Source organism: Haliotis cracherodii, unplaced genomic scaffold, assembly GCF_022045235.1.
Source record: "Haliotis cracherodii isolate W230 unplaced genomic scaffold, xgHalCrac1.p SCAF_17, whole genome shotgun sequence".
Lineage (NCBI taxonomy): Eukaryota > Metazoa > Mollusca > Gastropoda > Lepetellida > Haliotidae > Haliotis > Haliotis cracherodii.
Window position 1 is genome coordinate 8,007,011 of NW_027266272.1, and position 22,172 is coordinate 8,029,182.

General features: G+C 41.0%; 4 protein-coding genes across 4 annotated transcripts; all 4 read right to left on the reverse strand.

Moving 5' to 3' along the window:
- Positions 1–326: 326 nt before the first annotated feature.
- Positions 327–599, reverse strand: LOC139465151 (octapeptide-repeat protein T2-like). Its single transcript, XM_071246841.1, has one exon. The coding sequence runs from the start codon at positions 597–599 to the stop codon at positions 327–329; it is 273 nt and encodes a 90-aa protein (XP_071102942.1).
- Positions 600–1,465: 866 nt separating this feature from the next.
- On the reverse strand, positions 1,466–1,729 carry LOC139465152 (octapeptide-repeat protein T2-like). Its single transcript, XM_071246842.1, has one exon. The coding sequence runs from the start codon at positions 1,727–1,729 to the stop codon at positions 1,466–1,468; it is 264 nt and encodes an 87-aa protein (XP_071102943.1).
- Positions 1,730–1,853: 124 nt separating this feature from the next.
- Positions 1,854–2,213, reverse strand: LOC139465153 (octapeptide-repeat protein T2-like). Its single transcript, XM_071246843.1, has one exon. The coding sequence runs from the start codon at positions 2,211–2,213 to the stop codon at positions 1,854–1,856; it is 360 nt and encodes a 119-aa protein (XP_071102944.1).
- A 6,610-nt stretch (positions 2,214–8,823) lies between these two features.
- Positions 8,824–18,524, reverse strand: LOC139465155 (nucleophosmin-like). Its single transcript, XM_071246844.1, has 2 exons — positions 18,319–18,524; positions 8,824–9,139 (listed from the first exon to the last, which is right to left on the reverse strand). The coding sequence occupies exons 1-2, from the start codon at positions 18,522–18,524 to the stop codon at positions 8,824–8,826; spliced, it is 522 nt and encodes a 173-aa protein (XP_071102945.1).
- Positions 18,525–22,172: the final 3,648 nt, after the last annotated feature.

The window sequence follows — 22,172 nt, forward strand, 5'->3', positions numbered from 1 at the left end:
CTTCCGCCCTCTCTCCCCTCCCCTCTCCCCTCCTCTCTTCCACCTTCCGCCGTCTCTCCCCTCCTCTCTTCCACCTTCCGCCGTCTCTCATCTCCCCTCCTCTCTTCCACCTTCCGCGGTCTCTCATCTCCCCTCACTATCTCATCTCTTCCACCTTCCGCCCTCTCCCCTCTCCCCTCTCCCCTCCTCTCTTCCACCTTCCACGGTCTCTCATCTCCCCTCTCTATCTCCTCTCTTCCCCTTCCGCTCTCTCCCATCCTCTCTTCCACCTTCCGCCGTCTCCCATCTCCCCCCCTCCCCTCCTCTCTTCCACCTTCCGCCGTCTCTCATCTCCCCTCTCTATCTCCTCTCTTCCACCTTCCGCCCTCTCCCCTCCTCTCTTCCACCTTCTGCGGTCTCTCGTCTCCCCTCTCTATCTCCTCTCTTCCCCTTCCGCCCTCTCCCCTCCTCTCTTCCACCTTCCGCCGTCTCTCATCTCCCCTCTCTATCTCCTCTCTTCCCCTTCCGCTCTCTCCCCTCTCTCCCCTCCTCTCTTCCACCTTCCGCCGTCTCTCATCTCCCCTCTCCCCTCCTCTCTTCCACCTTCCGCGGTCTCTCATCTCCCCTCTCCCCTCCTCTCTTCCACCTTCCGCCGTCTCTCATCTCCCCTCCTCTCTTCCACCTTCCGCCGTCTCTCATCTCCCCTCTCTATCTCTTCTCTTCCCCTTCCGCCCTCTCTCCCCTCCTCTCTTCCACCTTCCGCCCTCTCTCCCCTCCTCTCTTCCACCTTCCGCAGTCTCTCATCTCCCCTCTCTCCTCTCTCCCCTCCTCTCTTCCACCTTCCGCGGTCTCTCATCTCCCCTCTCTATCTCTTCTCTTCCCCTTCCGCCCTCTCTCCCCTCCTCTCTTCCACCTTCCGCCGTCTCTCATCTCCCCTCTCCCCTCCTCTCTTCCACCTTCCGCCGTCTCTCATCTCCCCTCCTCTCTTCCACCTTCCGCCGTCTCTCATCTCCCCTCTCTATCTCTTCTCTTCCCCTTCCGCCCTCTCTCCCCTCCTCTCTTCCACCTTCCGCCGTCTCTCATCTCCCCTCCTCTCTTCCACCTTCCGCCGTCTCTCATCTCCCCTCTCTATCTCTTCTCTTCCCCTTCCGCCCTCTCTCCCCTCTTCTCTTCCACCTTCCGCCGTCTCTCATCTACCCTCCTCTCTTCCACCTTCCGCGGTCTCTCATCTCCCCTCTCTATCTCATCTCTTCCCCTTCCGCCCTCTCTCCCCTCCTCTCTTCCACCTTCCGCCGTCTCTCATCTCCCCTCTCCCCTCCTCTCTTCCACCTTCCGCCCTCTCCCCTCCTCTCTTCCACCTTCTGCGGTCTCTCATCTCCCCTCTCTATCTCCTCTCTTCCCCTTCCGCCCTCTCCCCTCCTCTCTTCCACCTTCCGCCGTCTCTCATCTCCCCTCTCCCCTCCTCTCTTCCACCTTCCGCCGTCTCTCATCTCCCCTCTCCTCTCCTCTCTCCCCTCCTCTCTTCCACCTTCCGCGGTCTCTCATCTCCCCTCTCTCCCCTCCTCTCTTCCACCTTCCGCGGTCTCTCATCTCCCTTCTCTCCCCTCCTCTCTTCCACCTTCCGCCGTCTCCCCTCTCCCCTCCTCTCTTCCACCTTCCACGGTCTCTCATCTCCCCTCTCTATCTCTTCTCTTCCCCTTCCGCCCTCTCCCCTCTCCCCTCCTCTCTTCCACCTTCCACGGTCTCTCATCTCCCCTCTCTATCTCCTCTCTTCCCCTTCCGCTCTCTCCCATCCTCTCTTCCACCTTCCGCCGTCTCCCCTCTCCCCCCTCCCCTCCTCTCTTCCACCTTCCACGGTCTCTCATCTCCCCTCTCTATCTCTTCTCTTCCCCTTCCGCCCTCTCTCCCCTCCTCTCTTCCACCTTCCGCGGTCTCTCATCTCCCCTCTCTATCTCCTCACTTCCTCCCTCTCTCCTCTCTCCCTTCCTCTCTTCCACCTTCCGCCCTCTCCCCTCCTCTCTTCCACCTTCCGCCCTCTCCCCTCCTCTCTTCCACCTTCCGCCGTCTCTCATCTCCCCTCTCCCATCCTCTCTTCCACCTTCCGCCCTCTCTCCCCTCCTCTCTTCCACCTTCCGCGGTCTCTCATCTCCCCTCACTCCCCTCCTCTCTTCCACCTTCCGCGGTCTCTCATCTCCCCTCTCCCATCCTCTCTTCCACCTTCCGCGGTCTCTCATCTCCCCCTCTCCCCTCCCTTCTCCTCTGTCTCACTCTCTGCCCTCCCCTACTCCCTCTGCCCCAAACCTCTCTGAATGGTGGATTGTATGTTTGCAGATACGTTTATACAAGGTAGGATTACAACGGTGTTAAAAGGACAGGGAAATCAATAAGATTAACGCAGTGGAATCCAATGATATTTGATTTCTGAAAATTGTAGTTGAGAATGGGCGAATAGTTTTGAAACCGTTAAATGCCAAAGCGTAGGAAAGGCAATAGTTATACAATATTGTTTTTCACATACACATTGACATAAACAACACACACGCTCAACTGAAAAGGCCCACGTCCATTCATCGATCTGTAAAAGCAGTTATGAATTGGATATAAAAAAGATGAAAGCGTTTAGGTACTTCAAGGAGATTAGTTTCCAACAACCAAACAGCCTACAACCCACTTGTAGTCCCCTCATATCGCCTCGAAGGATGATACGGCACATTGGCGGAATACACTACACCTATTTGTGTTGAGGGAGTGAGTTGGGTTAACACCGCATTCGACAAAATTCCCGTTGTACCCAGCCTTTCCCAAAGCGATGCACATAGTTGACGTTTGCCATTTTGGTAAGCCAAGTGGTACCAATTCACCACTTGCAACCTGGCTCATCCAAGGGACGCAAAATTTGTGGTCCCTTTAACGCAACTTCGCGGTCCCTTTAAACCGTTTAGCCTTTAAGTATAAAAAGTATATTGATGGGTAAATTATCATTGGAAATTGAAGTAGCTTTTATTGGCATGTTGTTTTTGCAGGTAATACTGACACATTGTTTATTAGACCCGTGAAGATCCGGGTTAGAATAGTTTTCAGCAACACATGCTTGCCGTAAAAAGCGACTATGCTTGTCGTAAGAGGCCACTAACGGGATCGGGTGGTCAGGCTCGCTGACTTGGTTGATGCATGTCATCGCATCCCAATTGCTTGGATCGATGCTCATGATGTCAATCACTTGATTGTGTGGTCCAGACTCGATTATTTACAGACTGCCGCCATACAGCTTGAATATTGTCGAGTGCAGCGTTAAACAACAAACAAACAAACGTTGTTTATTAAACGCGTTCTACAGGAACATTCGCGCCTATATTTGTATATTTACGAATGGACTCATTTTCTGTGTAAGCATACATAAACTGACAGATGAATGAAACTTTACCATAAATTTAAATCACTCCAGCTTATAACCCCCCCCCCCCCCCCCCCCCCCCAAAAAAAATAAAATAAAATAAAATAAAAATAAATAAATTATTAATATTAATAATAATAATAATAGTATTATTATTATTAATAATAATAATAATAATAATAATAATAATTATAATAATAATAATAATAATAATAATAAATAAATAAATAAATAAATGAAAAATAAATAAGTAAATTAAAAAAAAAAAATAGATGCATGAAATAAAACGTATTGACAGATCAAAATCTCATCGAAATCAATATGAAAACGACAGTCATACATCATCCGCTATTGGCATGACAGTTGCCCGAATTGAGGTGGGGTAGCAAAAACATGCTTTCAACGTAATGAACAAAGGGACACATCTAAAATCGCTCACGTTCAATGACACGTCACAATTATAGCATGTATGGCCACCTTCTGCTGTAAGACACGCCCAATCTCTCCAGAAGCACAGAAAAAAGTCAGTCGTCTGATGACATCACGTTGGATTCATCTCGGAGGACCTGGTCCATTTCTTGTTCGTTGGCTGGAGGACCTGGTCCATTTCTTGTTGGTTGGCTGGAGGACCTGGTCCAATTTTTGTTGGTTGGCTGGAGGACCTGGTCCAATTTTTGTTGGTTGGCTGGAAGACCTGGTCCATTTCTTGGTGGTTGGCTGGAGGACCTTGTCCAATTTTTGTTGGTTGGCTGGAGGACCTGGTCCATTTCTTGTAGGATTGCTGGAGGATCTGGTCCCAGAGGTGTTCTATGGGGACATGTCTGGGGAGCGTGCAGGCCACGGTAGCACGTTGACGTTGTTGGCTGCAAGGACGTTCTGTACGATCAATCAATCAATCAATCAATCAATCAAGTTTCATATATTAATGTAGGATCCCGACCCTTAACAAATACAAGCAAAATATTTACCTGGGCTATTGCTGAATTGCTGAAAAGTTGAACAGTTCAGTTAATCTTTTTCTCAGAAAAAGCACCAACGGTGGTACATGAGAAAGACGTATGATATCAATGTATACTAATTAAATCAAGATGTCAGGGTTATTGCGCAAATACATACAGAGATGGAAGGTTTCAATGGAATATGACAAATTTAAAGTGACAGGAATCCCATACACGTTTTGTAACGTTTTGTAAGGTCGTCGTTCTGACGTGACCTGTAACGGGAGCTTTGTTCAGCGGTAGCGAGCACTCCAATCTGATTTTACTGAGATCGGATTACATAATTCCAAAAAGGACTATAAATATCTTAGTATTTCCAGTCAGAATATATATTTGTGATGGAAGCCAGGAAGAACTGAGTAGTTTTTGATATATCCTGAAGGCAATTTATCCCTGAAGACCCCCAAAAGACTTCGATATCAATCATTCTACCACGAATTTGGAATTAACTCGATTCTGATTCGGCTATTAAATCACAATAAACCCCCTCTGATTGAAACAGCTGGTTTGACGGCCGCATCACCGCGGAAGCTAATATTCATAGAATAGTCCTTTTTTTCAGTCATTGTCGGCAGGTATATTTGAATATTAATTATATCTACAATTAGTTACAAAATGCACAGATACGGTTACTACAATATTCAAAGGATGTGTGGCAATATATTTCGTGCAGAAAACACGATAGAAACCTACAAAAGGAATGTATTTACCTTTTGGAGACAACAGAGAGCTTGGAATTTTGGCGCTTTTCTCTATACGACTGTGACGTCATATTTTTTGCGTCGCAATGAGCGATATGACGTCATAATGATGACGTTCGGTTCAAAATTTAGCGCGGTTAAATCTACAGGTACCCTATCTCTACATTGAAACACAGTATGTTTATCTCCTAATTGTAATTTCTACTGCCTTATGTTTTCTAATTATGTTTGCTGCTTTTGTCTTGACTGTTTTATCACTCCAGATAAATTAAAAAATAATCCAACAAGGTTAGACTCAAATATTTTCCATGTCCTGAAACATAAATCATGAATATGCAGATTGCTATTTTGCTTCTTATGCAATAACCAATATCATCAGTGTGTCCGAAAGTGACGTTTTATATATTTTTTCTCGGAATTAGCAAAACTTACTTCATCTTTAGATGGCCATGCAAACGCGTACGTACTCACGTGGCAGCTTAATAGACTTTCTGGTAATTTTGCATAAAACTTAACATGTTGAAACAAGACGGCATGTGAACAAGTAATTAGGTCTTACTTTATAACTTCGTTGTTAGGTTTTGATGGATTATGCTCTGCATGTGGTCAGGACGTCGGTTATATGTCAGGGGTCGGTGTATATCAGGGCGTTGGTGTTTCAGGGGTTGTTGTATTTCTTGGGGGTTGTTGTACTTGTATATCTGGTTGTTGTATCAGGGGTTGGTGTAGATCTGGGGGGGGGTGGGGGTGGGGGGGGTGGGGGGGGGGGGGGGGGGGGGGGGGGGTATATCAGAGGTCGGAGTATATCAGGGGATCGATGTATATCAGGGGTCGGTGCATATCAGGGGCCCGGGTTTGTGTATCAGAGGTCGGAGTATATCAGGGGGCTGGTGTATATAAGAGGGCTGGTTTATATCAAGGGTCGGTGTATATCAGGGGGCTGGTGTATATCAAAGGTCGGAGTATATCAGGGGGCTGGTGTATATCAGGGGTCTGGTGTATATCAAAGGTCGGAGTATATCAGGGGTCTGGTGTATATCAGGGGGCTGGTGTATATCAAAGGTCGGAGTATATCAGGGGGCTGGTGTATATCAGGGGGCTGGTGTATATCAGAGGGCTGGTTTATATCAGGGGTCGGTGTATATCAGGGGTCTGGTGTATATCAAAGGTCGGAGTATATCAGGGGTCTGGTGTATATCAGGGGTCTGGTGTATATCAAAGGTCGGAGTATATCAGGGGGCTGGTGTATATCAGGGGTCTGGTGTATATCAGGGGTCTGGTGTATATCAAAGGTCGGAGTATATCAGGGGGCTAGTGTATATCAGGGGGCAGGTGTATATCAGGGGGCTGGTGTATATCAGGGGGCTGGTGTATATCAGGGGGCTGGTGTATATCAGAGGGCTGGTGTATATCAGGGGGCTGGTGTATATCAGGGGGCTGGTGTATATCAGGGGTCTGGTGTATATCAGGGGTCTGGTGTATATCAGAGGGCTGATGTATATCAGGGGTCTGGTGTATATCAGGGGGCTGGTGTATGTCAGGGGGGCTGGTGTATATCAGGGGTCTGGTGTATATCAAAGGTCGGAGTATATCATGGGGCTAGTGTATATCAGGGGGCTGGTGTATATCAGGGGTCTGGTGTATATCAAAGGTCGGAGTATATCAGGGGTCTGGTGTATATCATGGGGTTGGTGTATATCAGGGGGCTGGTGTATATCAGGGGTCTGGTGTATATCAAAGGTCGGAGTATATCAGGGGGCTGGTGTATATCAGGGGGCTGGTTTATATCAGGGTTCTGGTGTATATCAGGGTTCTGGTGTATATCAGGGGTCTGGTGTATATTAGGGGTCTGGTGTATATCAGGGGGCCGGAGTATATCAGGGGGCTGGTGTATATCAAAGGTCGGAGTATATCAGGGGGCTGGTGTATATCAGGGAGCTGGTGTATATCAGGGGTCTGGTGTATATCAGGGGTCTGGTGTATATCAGGGGGCTGGTGTATATAAGGGGGCTGGTGTATATCAGGGGTCGGAGTATATCAGGGGTTTGGTGTATATCAGAGATCTAAGTATATGAAGTGAATACAGTGGTCGGTATATAGAGGAGTGAGTGTATGAAGGGGCAAGTGTATGGAGGGGTGAGTGTATGGAATATCGAATCCCGACATGGGTACAGTGTGTGAAGCCCATTTCTGGTGTCCCCCGTCGTGATAATGCTGGAATATTAGGGGTCCAAATCGTATATGAATGGCTTGAAATGAACAGGGACCGTGCATTCACAGAAATAAATTATATTCCAATTACATACTTAAGATTCTCTTACAGAATACCCAAGTTAATATATATGGAAATGTCCCACCTTGTAACAATGTCATCACCATGATTATGTGTCTTTTGAGGTTGAACTGTTGTCACTGAGACCAACATCTTATACAACCGGGAACAACTCGAAGACAGCTTTGACATCTCACCTAAACGGAAACGTATCCCCAGTGATCCAGAGCCAGTGTGCATTATACATGTACCTGGCTTGAAGTATGGCCCACTACAATGTCTGAGCAAAGCCAAAGATCCTGATGAGAAGATGGAAAAGCTGAAGGAGCGATCAAGCGTAGAAGGATGGCTGAACCTTCAGAAACGCCAAATCAAATGGAAGTGTCATGTACAAGCCTGCCGGCAGTTCTGGAAGAAACCCATGGCTATCACAGAGAATATTATCAGCGTTTTACAATGAACCTTGACAGTTTGTAACAACTGAAATTGAATCTTAGGAACTAGCTGGCCGCCCAATTCGGCGTTCATCCTATGAGCCCCATCAAATTCCAACCTGACTGCATCTTTTGTACTTCATATTCATGAAAAAAATTCAAGTCAAAAGGAAGCTGGACAACAGAAGGCCGCACAAACTTCAGTCGGGATGGATGGCAGCATGTCATTGAAGTAGCTCAACGTCAAAACGATGAGCCTATCCTGCTGCGGATCAGAGGGAAGGACCTATTTGCCTGTGAAGCAAATTATCACAAGTCGTGCCGAACTGGTTACTTACAGATTCCTGAGAAATGTCGGAGCTCTCAACCGTAGGAACACCTTAGACAGCATCAATTAGAAGAGGCACACAAGAAAGTTATCAACAGCAAGAAACTGAAAGCGAAGACTACTGGAGTACCAAGTTAAAAAAGAAAAGTTTAAGCGTGTCAGTCGAACCTAATTGGTAGGCGTTTCGTAAAGCTGAGTCAACATCAATCTGTTGTACACGATGAATGATTGGAAATGTCCCATGTGACAATTTTCTTCTTTAACTTGGTACTCCTGTAGTCTGGGTTTGGGTGTGCAGTGTCCTGAAGACTATTGGTATACACTTTTAGTAGATCTTCTTCTCTTTCAGTATCTTGCTGTTGATAACTTCCGACGATTGAGAGCTCCGCCATTTCTCAGGAATCTGTATGTAACAAGTTCGGCACGACTTGTGATATTTTGCTTCACAGGTAAATAGGTCCTTCCCTCTGATCCGCAGCAGGATAGGCTCATCGTTTTGACGTTGAGCTACTTCAATGACATGCTGCCATCCATCCAGACTGAAGTTTGTGAGGCCTTCTGTTGTCCAGCTTCCTTTTGACTTGAATTTTTTTCATGAATACGAAGTACAAAAGATGCAGTCAGGTTCGAAGATGATGGGCTCATAGGATGAACGCCGAATTGGGCGGCCAGCTAGTTCCTAAGATTCAATTTCAGGTTCTTACAAACTGTCAAGGTTCATTGTAAAACGCTGATAATATTCTCTGTGATAGCCATGGGTTTCTTCCAGAACTGCCGGCAGGCTTGTACATGACACTTCCATTTGATTTGGCGTTTCGGAAGGTTCTGCCATCCTTCTACGCTTGATCGCTCCTTCAGCTTTTCCATCTTCTCATCAGGATCTTTGGCTTTGCTCAGACATTGTTGTGGGCCATACTTCAAGCCAGGTACATGTATAATGCACACTGGCTCTGGATTACTGGGGATACGTTTCCGTTTAGGTTGAGATGTCAAAGCTGTCTTCGAGTTGTTCCCGGTTGTATAAGATGTTGGTCTCAGTGACAACAGTTCAACCTCAAAAGACACATAATCATGGTGATGACATTGTTACAAGGTGGGACATTTCCATATATATTAACTTGGGTATTCTGTAAGAGAATCTTAAGTATGTAATTGGAATATAATTTATTTCTGTGAATGCACGGTCCCTGTTCATTTCAAGCCATTCATATACGATTTGGACGATTCACATTTGGACATTTTCTGTAAATTGGAAACTTAAGTAGCTAAGTTATGTATGGATTAAATGTTAGTAAGTGAATTCGTCTTTTACCTTCGGTGGTGCCTCCTGCAAATTCACTTTAACTAGTAGCTGTACTAGAGAATCTGAAATTCAACTTGAAATGGCAAAATTTGCCAAAATATCAAGCCTGCGTCCAAGAAATTGATTTGCATATTTGCTGAAATAAATTACATTTACATTATGATCAGTTTTTTTGCACAGCTTTATGGTTGCCATCTTGAATATGTTACACATAGGTCCATTTCATTCAAAGTTCTGAAATCGGCTCGAGCATTATGCTGTGAACCTCTTATATGCATACAAAAGTGAGTGATATCAGAGTTATCAAGAAGTATTCTTTATGATTGTCCAAAAGTAGATCAATAATCAGCCTACATCAAATTATGGTGTTTATATATGGTTTCCTATGGCATATAACACATCAAGGACGGTGAATAAAACACAAGATGTCAAGCCAAATCCTGAGCATACATCCAAGCGTTGTTCCGATGTAGCTAAGCCGAGAATGCAATATTAGGTATCCTACTCTGATATTATAAGAGTAAATTTGTTCCAAATTGTGCAAAAGATTTTCACCTGGTAACATCACATGTTAAGTAAGTACTTCAAGAGATGTACTGGAACATGTGTTAGAAGATTATAGTGGAATCAGGCACACGTACCTAGAACATATACCGGATTAAAGGTTTGTGCGAGAAGAATTTGGTTTTGTCGAGATATATGACGTTCGATTTGCCATGGGCTGGTCCACATTCGCTCAATACGAATTATTGATACCTCATTGGAGAGGTATTTATATATGGATTCCAGTGGTATATCACACTTGAAGATCAGTGGATCACTAGTGAGATGACAACCCAAAACGTAATCATACCCCCAAGTGATATACGGCAAAACCGGCCGAAAACGCGATATGGGGTACCATACTTTGAAAGGCTGTAACAACAAGTTCGTCCCAACTTTTTTCTTGTTAACATTCAAAATCATGTTGAGTATGTTTATGGGCTTTAAAAAAATTAAGTGGGGTTTGGAAGTGGGGGTTGGGTTGGGGGGGGGGGGGGGGGGGGGGGGGGGCAGCTCGTGGGTCATACCTAGCCCACGGCCTATTTCTTATCGCTGACCATGACAGAACAAATTCAGTCAGAAAATAAATAAGTTGACAAAATCGAAACTGACACTGTTAACTGAATATGTCACTTAATCAGAGATTCATTTTGAGAAATTCATTGTTGAAATTATTTAGAAACCGTAAACCACCTTCGTCTTGGTAGTTGTAATTTTCAAATCTTATAAAACAATAACCAAGTTGAACAGCTGAGGATGAACGAGTAAATTACTCAGCAAATACATATTTTTCAAAAAGGATTTATTATCTATTTATTAATACCAGAGAGGTTCAATACATGTAGTTTAGGAATAAGCGAGCGCTGCTGGGACATACCTAGCCCACGGCCTAAAATAGTTCCCATATTTGGTGTGAATTCGCTGCAATAACATTATGAAGGAATTACATATCTACGATGTCTGGAGATGTATAAAAGTGTTTTAGAATCGTGTTTGGTGTTACAGAATCCTACAATCGACAATTCTTGACAAGGATTTCTTATGAATATGGAAAGAGTTTTGTCGCTTTTATCTGAATGTGCGGGATATAAAATATAACATCTTTGGTACAGTTGGTATTTAACTGAATAATTATGTAGGATTAACACAGTCATTTACAGGTTTATAAGCCAGAATATATTTACGTCACCCATACCTAATTTTAAATTCGTAATATTTGTAATATATATATATACAAAGCAAATGATATCCTATGTTTACTGAGAAAACAATATTTGAAATGCTGGACTTCCTCATTGATAACATCTGTGCAAACATTGGTGATTGAACGTTTTGGCAAGATGTAGGCATCCCCATGGGCACCATTTGCGCTACTCTTCTTGCTGATCGGTTTCTTGATGCATTTGAATAAGAATATATGCTCAGAATGGTAAAATCAAAACATGGTAATTTGGCGAAGAAGTTTAACTTAAGCTTCAGGTATATCGATGATCTGATATCGTTCAATACCCACCAAATAGCCTATTTCCTTCCAATGATTAATGATAGACATCGCGATAAATTTGACAAACATGATGTCCAATGCTATTCCTTATTTTGACCTGCACCATACGTTCCCGTGCTTTTTTGGTAAGCAATTGACTTGCCTTTGCATGTGTTTGTGACACAGATGCTCATGATATAGTCAGAATCGTACAATGGACTCTGTTTTGGGCAGATATTTTTCATGAATGTGGAAAGTGTTTTGTAGTTTCTATGTAGAAATAGGCGCATTATCCAAATGGATATTACACCGAATGTAGGATTCGAAAGCAGAGTCTAGTTATGGCCCAACTGAACATATGTCGCAGTCAAAGGGCCATTTCAACTATAAGTGACAAAATCTTCTTTATATTCGTAAGGAGTAGCTGCTGAATGCTGATCCATTGTTCAATTTCGACAATATCGTGAACATGTGTTTATGAATCACTATCAAATAGTGATAATACCAGGTGTTATTGAAAAGGTGGGCGTATCCTGCCCCACCGGTAGCACCCAGCACAAACACAAGCAAAGGCTAGTCAAATTTGTACCTTTAAGAACATATGGCACAAGTCAAAATAGGGAATCAATTTCAGACATCAATTTTTTCACTGACGCGTCAAATTTGGAAATGTCATCCACATGTCTACCATAAATGTTTTTGAAAGCTTTACTGATGCCTTGAATGTTGTAGCTTTGATCAAACAACTTCTGAGCAAAGGTCGTATGACGCTCTATGAAATCTTGGCAGAAAGAGCATGGTCGATTGCACCTTTGTTAAATGTAGCCACCGAAGCCTTAAAGCTTCTGGTATATTGATCGACCTAAAGAAAGGTTGAGAAATCATTTCTCTTGTCATGTGAAGATTATTTTGTCACTCGGGCATATTTATGTACAGATCTCAATAGGAAACATATGAGGCGGTCCGGTTTTTAAGTCTGTGCATTCTACCGATGGCAACGTCACGCACTAACTTAACCCACGCTGAAAGACGTTCAACAGGTCCCTCTTTTGGCCCATTTTGTTTGGCATATGCTTCGACAGCATCCCAAATTCTTTAAAAATTCCCTATTGGTAGGAGGCTGCTCACGATATTTTGGTGTATGTTTGAATAACTCTCAAAGGTTTTATTGTCAACAATAGTGAAGTCACCCGTGGTTGTATGACCTACAGGTTGGTTGCAGTATTGATAGCTACAAGTAGTGGAATGTACATCATGAGCTGCCAAGTCCACGTTCTGCAACACGTTCCTATAATTGAACAACCTGGATGAAATGGTGTTCGTATAGCAAAATAAAAATGTTTGTGGTTCCTGAAAAATGAAATAGTATGGAACATTTTCGAAAACTGATTTTTGTCTCAGAATTATAATTGAATTTAAGGCATCAATTCCCTTGATGGCAAATTCCAAATTAAAGAACATGCTCATGCAGTCTTTGTCTGATTCAAAAGCATTCTTATTGATGGAAAGGTATATACTACCCAACTTGGAATGAGAAGGGTGTACACTATGAGAATGACCTGCGCCAGGTATCAGGACATTTTTTATCATTTAGTAAATTCTTAAATATGTTTTATGAAAAAGCATTTTGTTTGGAATATAGAGGGATCATAATCTCATTTAAAAATTTGTGATCCGCATATAAAACTAAATTAGAAGATCTAAAAACACAAGAAAATCCTTACAATATGAAGTTTACTTGAATTCTTAAAGGGTAGCCAGTTTTACTATCAATCCTGAATTGATGAATACATTGATAGTAATCATCCCTGCGGAAAATGGCAACATATACTCTATACGAATTCCATCATGGTAACTATATGACCATATACATGTACCGTTTCGATGTTCAAGGGACATTAAATTTCAATGGTTTCAATATAAAACCCTACACCACTTTCGGCAAACAAGCAGTATACTTTTGTAAGACGGGTAACGTGGATTACAGCACTTGTAGGTATGGTTCAGATTCTTAAGAAACCACTTCACACCTACTCTCAGATTGTAGCAAGGTAACACCTAACTGGCCAAAAATTCAAAGCTGGCTACTATATAAAATTGAATTAAGAATTAATATTTCCAGGTTGGTTGGTTGGTTTGATGTTTTAACGCCGCACTCAGCAATGTTCCAGCTATATGACGGTGGTCTGTAAATAATCGAGTCTGGACCAGACAATCCAGTGATTAATATTATGAGCATCGATCCACCCAATTGGGATCGATGACATGCATCAATCAAGTCAGCGAGCCTGACCACCCGATCCCGTTAATCGCCTTTTACGACAATCATCGTCGCCTTTACGGCAAGCATGGGTTGCTAACAAATTCTTTTCTGCATCAATTATAAATTAAATCCACGAAGGGTATACCAACGTTTTCGGTTCTTCCAGCAGGAACTCTAAAAATAATAGGCCCTTCCTAAATGTCCAGCATTCTGAAGTTCCAGAATTGACTACTTCTATATATTCTGGTCATTGTGTAATGACGTATTTACTATCTAATTTCAAGTTAAATCTATAGATTATAATTTTGCAACTTACGTGTACAATGTAGTATGTACACATATGTAACCAAAGAAAGGCATAATTAACCGTCACAACAAGAAGAAGAACATATCCTCGTATTTGGAGAGCGTAGTTAGAAATCCAGTTTGGACTTTGATCATGGATTGTGCTTGAGTTAGGATCTCATTTCTAATAAATATTCTCCATGTTCTCCTTTTGACGTGAAGTTTAAACTAAGACAACGACGTGATTTCATGATAATATTTTTAATTACTTTAAAATATTTTGCTGACAACTTGAAACCAGAAACTGTGTTGTCTGAAAAGTACAATCTTTACATCGAACATTACAACCTTGATCAGATAGTTTACATCATGTCATGAAATGAATCTGCCTACTCGTTGATACACACTTTCTAACTAAAATTATTAAAAATTACCAGAATAATAAAGGTCAATACATTACAAAACACATATATTTAAATTCTTAAAAAAAATAGTTGGAAAGTTCCTAAAGTTCCTTCAGTGAATGAGTTTTACAACCTTTTTCAAAAGTACTCCTTAGCTAAAATGCCAAGCAAAAGAAAGTGTACACCCATGTTTGATGGTGGCTAAAATTGAAACAAACAAGAAATGGTTATTCGATGGTGATGTATTTTATACGGGTATCATAGCTGTCTTTTGGACCTTATGTTTGCAGCGTTTAGGGGGACTGTTTTCAACCCAGTAACATTTGATCTTCTTTTTGTCTAATCCAATTTGCGTATAACATTTTTGGGAAACCAAAAAGCATTATTACACAAAGTGCTGCCAACCCACGGATTATCATTGGATCCTTGAAGCACTAATGGACTAACAAATCTATTTTACCCTACTTATGGGTGGTTATTGATGACAATTGTGGAACGGTTAATCGCGTTACACGTGTGGCATTTGGAATACATAAAAATCACCTTTTATGTTGAAGTTAATATGTGTGTGTTTTTAGGCCATATTCAGCAACATTCAATCGGCATATAAGGATTTTTAAAATTAAAAAAAATAACTTAAGAATTGACTTTCACCTTACACCTTGAATTATCATACTCCAATACACTCACGCAAAGTCAGAAACTTCTTATAACTTTATATATCACTATTTTATACCTCGAAGGATTGAGCTAGATATACATGTAATTTGATGTAGTACTTTAATTTTACACTGACAGTCATACAACAACATGTCGCGAAATAAAATAGTTCCTCAAAAAGAGAGATGACATGAGCGTATGTATGCTGATAATGCTCTGCAGTAACATTATTTTACTTTGGTTACATCAAATATATTCAAATAACATCATCATTACATGATAAAGATCTTTTTTAAGAACTACCTCTGTAATTCCGTCACAGTGACAGCGCGTCGTAATACACTTACATCAAGTACGGGACGTCCAAATGGCCGATATACGTGACGAAAGAGATTTCCCAAGTTGTTAATTGCCCCCCGGCGATTACAAGTGTTAGTCATCATTGAACGATCACTAGAAGGTGATTATAGAGATGGGTTACAAAGATACAGGCATAAACATATAACTCGCTGTAGACTGTCATTCTCTGTCTAGACACAGATCGAGTTGATAATAATACAATAGTTTGGATGTACATTTCTTCGTTATGTTGTATGATCGTCATGAGAATATTCGTGAACGGACATGCAAGTCAAATTCTCTGACTTTTCCAAATGTATTCAAGATTAAAGGGCCTAAATGTTCAGAAACATCGCTTCTGTATATTCGTGTTAGGAACTTCCCAGGGGATTCCCCAGGAATGAGGAGGTAGTCCGTTGGTGATTACGTCATTTCAATGCGTGAATGTCAAAATGTGTCGTTCACACGATAGTGAACGTCAGATTCATGGTCGGGTGTCCAGCCTCTCGTCCAATGGAAAAGCCGCATGTTGTGTCAACTTAACATTAAAAAAGTATTTGAAGTTATAAAGACAAAGAAACATTTTCAAGTTTAAAACCTTTTGATTTTTGCACTCATTATACAAGTATGACTCATGATACATTAAAAGAGAATTACATTTTCTAATCGATTGAGCTTTGTTTCCAAGAAAAGGTTTCGAAAATGGATTTTTTTCACAATTTTGATGGATGTAGTCAATTTGTTTAGACTGAAAGCAACTCTACTCAGAAATGTCAGATAACCACGTATATGAGTTTTGCTGGACTTCCTGATTGACAATATCTTTGTCAAATATGGGGATGGAAAAATTAAACATGTAGTAGATATCCCGTGGGTGTATTAAAAGGCTCCTCTTTTGACTGATCTGTTTCTATTTACATACGAAACGGATTGTTTTATTACTTTCGTTAAATCACGTTGCCATCAATTTCAGCCTCAGTTTCAGATATATAGATGACATCGTTTCTTTCAACAAGGACAAGATAAACGAGTATCGTCACATCATCCATCTACCAGACTTGGAAATGAAATTAGGAAACATTTGAGAAACATCTCGGAAACCCTATTCCGTGTCTTATCTCATTCACTCTCTGTACCACACTACAATTGAGGGATGATTTCGATTTGCCAGTCGTGAATTTCCTCTTCCTTTCTAGCAATATACCATGGCGTCTAACTGTTTCAGTTGCATAGGTACTTAAGACCATGTACATTTTATTCAAATTTCGGGGACGGTCGGGTAGCCTGTGGTTAAAGCGTTCGCTCGTCACGCCAAAGATCGGGGTTCGATTCCTGACATGGGTAAATGTGTAAAGCCTATTTCTGGTGTCCCACGCCGATGTATTGCTGGAATATTGGTAAACGGCGTAAAAACTATACTCACTATTCAATTTTCACGGAAAGGAATATTTTGCTCACAATTAAGCTTTTCAATCAAGATTTCACCATGAAAGGTCTGGTTTAACCTAACTATCTTTTGTCACCATCATGGGCGATGGTTCCCAATGCTTTGACCTTTGTATCGAGTTTCACACCTCATGGATCATCCGTGACCAACTCGCGCCATTCCTGGACAAGCCAAATGTAGACTCGTGCCCCTCTCGCATCATTCGTCCCCACTTGCAACAAGGTTCGTTCCCATTTCGATGGCCGACATGAGTCGAAACGGCTCTAACAATATGGGATATACGTCAGGATATGGGTATTTCGTTTAATCTAATCCTGGGTATTTAAATTAATTTTTGTAATACGCTTTTGTTAAAAGAATGTGGGGAAAAACTAGATTATCGGTTAAACACCGTAGAGTACATTGACAACAGAATTGTGTTATATTTTTTTATGTTGTTACTTGTAGAGCTATGTTGGGTGATAGATTCAAAAGTACACATGCGTTTGGGTAAAGTCAGTGCGTGATGTTGTCATCGGTAGATCGCACAAACTGTAAAGAGAAAATAGAATTGGAATAAACCCATTCTGTCCCAGGCCAGTTTATTGACCAAGGAAGAAATCTGCCCAAACCACGCATCAGTACCATTAACTTTTGGCTTGGCTTTAAAACCTGACGACAAGTCCATTCCTCGTTTGTACTGAATTCCAAAGTCCCATAAAAATCCGGACAGAGAGAGATATATTACTAGGTTCAGCAAATGTGCCACCAAATCCCCTTCTCAAAGATTAATCATAATCATTAATAAAAATAACGAAGGACTATCAATATATTCACGGAAAGTGTTTGGGACAAGGTGAATTAACACCTCGTGGATTCACGTTTTACAGTCTCAGAAAGACACCCAGTTACATCCTATCATACTTTGAGCTTTCATATTTGTACACTACTATTCCACATGACACACTTTATGAGAAATGTAATTTCCTTCAAAATGTCAAATATCAAAGTAAATGCCATCTTAAGTTTACTGAATTAACAACATGTGAAATGCAGGATTCCCTAATTGATAACATCCATGTACCATTTTTGTTTTGGGAAAGACCCATTGGCAAGACATAGGCATTCCCATGGACACCCATTGTCCTCATCATCTTGCTTCTTTATGGATGTGAGACCGCCTCCGTGGTCTTGTGGTAGAGCGTCCGTCTTGAGAGCGGAAGGTCCGGGGTTCTATTCCCAGCTGTGTAATACCAAAAGCATTAAAATATGGTACTTGTTGTTGCCCTGTCTGGCGCTCGGCATGAAGGGGCTAAAAGGAGGACTGGTCGGCTCGGAGTCAGTATACAGTGTCTGAGTGGGGTGTCCATGTTAAACTAGGGAAATGGTATCTCAGTGAGCTAGCACTATACAATCGGCATCAGTCCGGACTAGTAGAAGCAAACACACACACACGTGCATGTACGTCGCTATATATGCGCAATAATCTTGGACGCAAAGTTAAACCCCATTTCGTCATCATCATCATCATCATTGTCGTCGTCATTATCATCATCATCGTCGTCGTGGTCGTCATCGTCATTGTCGTCGTTATTATCATCATCACCATCACCATCATCTTCATCATCATCATCATCATCACCACCATCATTGTCGTCCTTTGTAGTTGTTCTCTTTCTTCTCGTTATTATTATGCAACTTAATCCAGCCATGAAGTAGTTTTATAACACATGTTTTCAAGCTGTTTTGCCCTGTCAGGTATTTTTTATCGCCATAATGGCATTTATTGTTCGAGAAATCCAATTTGTATGGAAGAATTCTGCCCCCAGACTGAAATATAACATTATGTAGGATGTCAGTATAACACATGTGCACTCCATCAGTTTTCTTAAAGAAATACCGTCCTTAATCTTCGAAGGCAGTTACAAATCCATATGTATACAGCTATGAAAATTAAAACAATCGATCATGCATTTTCATTCTATTATTTTGAAATATACCAAGGCATTTTGTTCTCCTTTCTTTCGGCAAGCAAATATTTCTTCGGCATTCTCAATTCAATAAAATACGATGCTTTGGGCATACAATTGATTTACTTTCTCCAACAACAGAGAACATTATTGGAGGTTATTTTCTTAATCCGTTGTTATTACATTCTAGACGTTGTGTTACATCAACATTAACGGAGATTGTAGACCTTGTTTGAACTGTTGGTGTACCTTTCACTAGGCTATCAGAATCTGAGACCCATGAAGATCCAGATTACAATTGATCATCAGCACCCCAAGTTTGTCGTAAAAGGCGACTAACGGGATCGGGTGGTCAGGCTCGCTGACTTGGTACATGCAAGCCATCGTATCCCAATTGTGTAGATCGATGCTCATGATGTCAGTCACTGGCTTGTCTGGATCAGACTTCATAAAAGCCGTCAATCATATAGTTGGAATACTGATGAGTGCTACGTTCAACAGCAAACAAACAAACAAACAACAAACAGCAAACAAACTAGGAAAAAAGACCTAAAATAACTTGATACAACGAAACACTTTGAAAGTGAGTGACTTTGTTTATCGCATCTTTGAATAAAAATTCGGTTATATCACGGTGTGCGATTTGGGCGTTGACAACTTTGGCAAACCCACAAGCATAATTATGGTGCTCTTCTGTCTCCCAGACCAAAGAGCACCCCTTAAAAAAGGAATCCAACTCAAGTCTAGAATGATTTGGCAAGTGTCGATTCCTCAGATCTAGGCATTGCTCTGGGCTCATATTGGATTTTATATTTTATTTTGTTGATATATATTTTTTAATAAGATAACTTTATGTCTGTGACTATATGCTAGTCTAGTATGGTGCTATCATACCAAGACTTATTATCAATATGGGTATGGGATTCACAAGCAGCCTGTGATACTTTAATGCCAAGTCCCATAATGTGCCATGGCTAATTTTCACAATATCAAATTTTAACAATATTCCTGTAGCGAGGAACTCCTTGTAGGGACTAGCCAATGTTCCTCCATTTGTGCAACGAGGAAGGAGACTGCGGTACTTTGGATAAACGCCCACCGCCAGGAGTAAAATATCTGACAGGTTCCTGACAGTTACCACTTACTTAATACAGGATGTACATCCTGGTCATCTGTCTGGTGATCTTGGAAATAAAAAAAATTGCTTGTAAAAAATTCCTCGTATTTGGAGAGCGTAGTTAGAAATCCAGTTTGGACTTTGATCATGGATTGTGCTTGAGTTAGAATACTTCCTTGACATTAACCTGAAACCAGAAACTGTTTTGTCTTGAAACTACAATCTTTACATCGAACATTACAACCTTGATCAGATAGTTTACATCATGCCATGTAATGAATCTGCCTTCTCGTTGAAACACCATTTCTAAATAAAAATATAAAAAATTACCAGAATAATAAAGGTCACTACATTAAAAAAACATATATATAAATTCTAAAAAAAATAGTTGGAAAGTTCCTAAAGTTCCTTCAGTGAATGAGTTTTCCAACCTTTTTCAGAAGTACTACTTAGCTAAAATGCCAACTCTGTACATATAATTTATTTTCAACAAATCTATTTTACCTTACTAATAGGTGGTAATTGATGACAATTGTGGAACGGTTAATCGCATTACACGTGTGGCATTGGGAATAGATAAAAATCACCTTTTATGTTGAAGTTAATATGTGTATGTTTTTTAGGCCATATTCAGCAACATTCAATCGGCATATAAGGATTTTTAAAATTAAAAAAAATAACTTAAGAATTGACTTTCACCTTTCACCTTTCACCTTGAAGGAACATACTCCAATTAACTGAAGCAAAGTCAGACACTTCTTATAACTTTATATATCACTATTTTATACCTCGAAGGATTCAGCTAGATCTACATGTAATTTGTTGTAGTACTTTAATTTTACACTGACAGTCATACAACAACATGTCGCGAAATAAAATAGTTCCTCAAAAGGAGAGGTGACATGAACGTATGTATGCTGATAATGCTCTGCAGTAACATTATTTTACTTTGGTTACATCAAATATATTCAAATAACATCATCATTACATGATAAAGATCTTTTAAGAACTACATCTGTAATTCCGTCACAGTGACAGCGCGTCGTAATACACTTACATCAAGTACAGGACGTCCAAATGGCCGATATACGTGACGAAAGAGATTTCCGAAGTTTAACAAAGATACAGGCATAAACATATAACTCGCTGTAGACTGTCATTCTCTGTCAAGACACGGATCGAGTCGATAATACAATAGTTTGGATGTACATTTCTTCGTTATGTTGTATGATCGTCATGAGAATATTCGTGAACGGACATGCAAGTCAAATTCTCTGACTTTTCCAAATGTATTCAAGATTAAAGGGCCTAAATGTTCAGAAACATCGCTTCTGTATATTCGTGTTAGGAACTTCCCAGGGGATTCCCCAGGAATGAGGAGGTAGTCCGTTGGTGATTACGTCATTTCAATGCGTGAATGTCAAAATGTGTCGTTCATACGCTAGTGAACGTCAGATTCATGGTCGGGTGACCAGCCTCTCGTCCAATGGAAAAGCCGCATGTTGTGTCAACTTAACATTAAAAAAGTATTTGAAGTTATACAGACAAAGAAACATTTTCAAGTTTAAAACCTTTTGATTTTTGCACTCATTATACAAGTATGACTCATGATACATTAAAAGAGAATTACATTTTCTAATCGATTGAGCTTTGTTTCCAAGAAAAGGTTTCGAAAATTGATTTTTTTCACAATTTTGATGGATGTAGTCAATTTGTTAAGACTGAAAGCAACTCTACTCAGAAATGTCAGATATCCACGTACATGAGTTTTGCTGGACTTCCTGATTGACAATATCTTTGTCAAATATGGGGATGGAAAAATTAAACATGTAGTAGATATCCCGTGGGTGTATTAAAAGGCTCCTCTTTTGACTGATCTGTTTCTATTTACATACGAAACGGATTGTTTTATTACTTTCGTTAAATCACGTTGCCATCAATTTCAGCCTCAGTTTCAGATATATAGATGACATCGTTTCTTTCAACAAGGACAAGATAAATGAGTATCGTCACATCATCCATCTACCAGACTTAGAAATGAAATTAGGAAACATTTGAGAAACATCTCGGAAACCCTATTCCGTGTCTTATCTCATTCACTCTCTGTACCAAACTACAATTGAGGGATGATTTCGATTTGCCAGTCGTGAATTTCCTCTTCCTTTCTAGCAATATACCATGGCGTCTAACTGTTTCAGTTGCCTAGGTACTTAAGACCATGTACATTTTATTCAAATTTCGGGGACGGTCGGGTAGCCTGTGGTTAAAGCGTT

Excerpts from the sequence above, each read along its gene's own strand:
- LOC139465152 (XM_071246842.1), bottom strand. The coding sequence starts at position 1,729 with ATGAGAGACCGTGGAAGGTGGAAGAGAGGAGGGGAGAGGGGAGAGGGC.
- LOC139465151 (XM_071246841.1), bottom strand. The coding sequence starts at position 599 with ATGAGAGACCGCGGAAGGTGGAAGAGAGGAGGGGAGAGGGGAGATGAG.
- LOC139465153 (XM_071246843.1), bottom strand. The coding sequence starts at position 2,213 with ATGAGAGACCGCGGAAGGTGGAAGAGAGGATGGGAGAGGGGAGATGAG.
- LOC139465155 (XM_071246844.1), bottom strand. The coding sequence starts at position 18,524 with ATGGCTGGATTAAGTTGCATAATAATAACGAGAAGAAAGAGAACAACT. Across the intron at positions 9,140-18,318 it reads GATGATGATGACGAAATGGG|ACCAACATCTTATACAACCG; the intron begins GTTTAACTTTGC and ends GTTGTCACTGAG.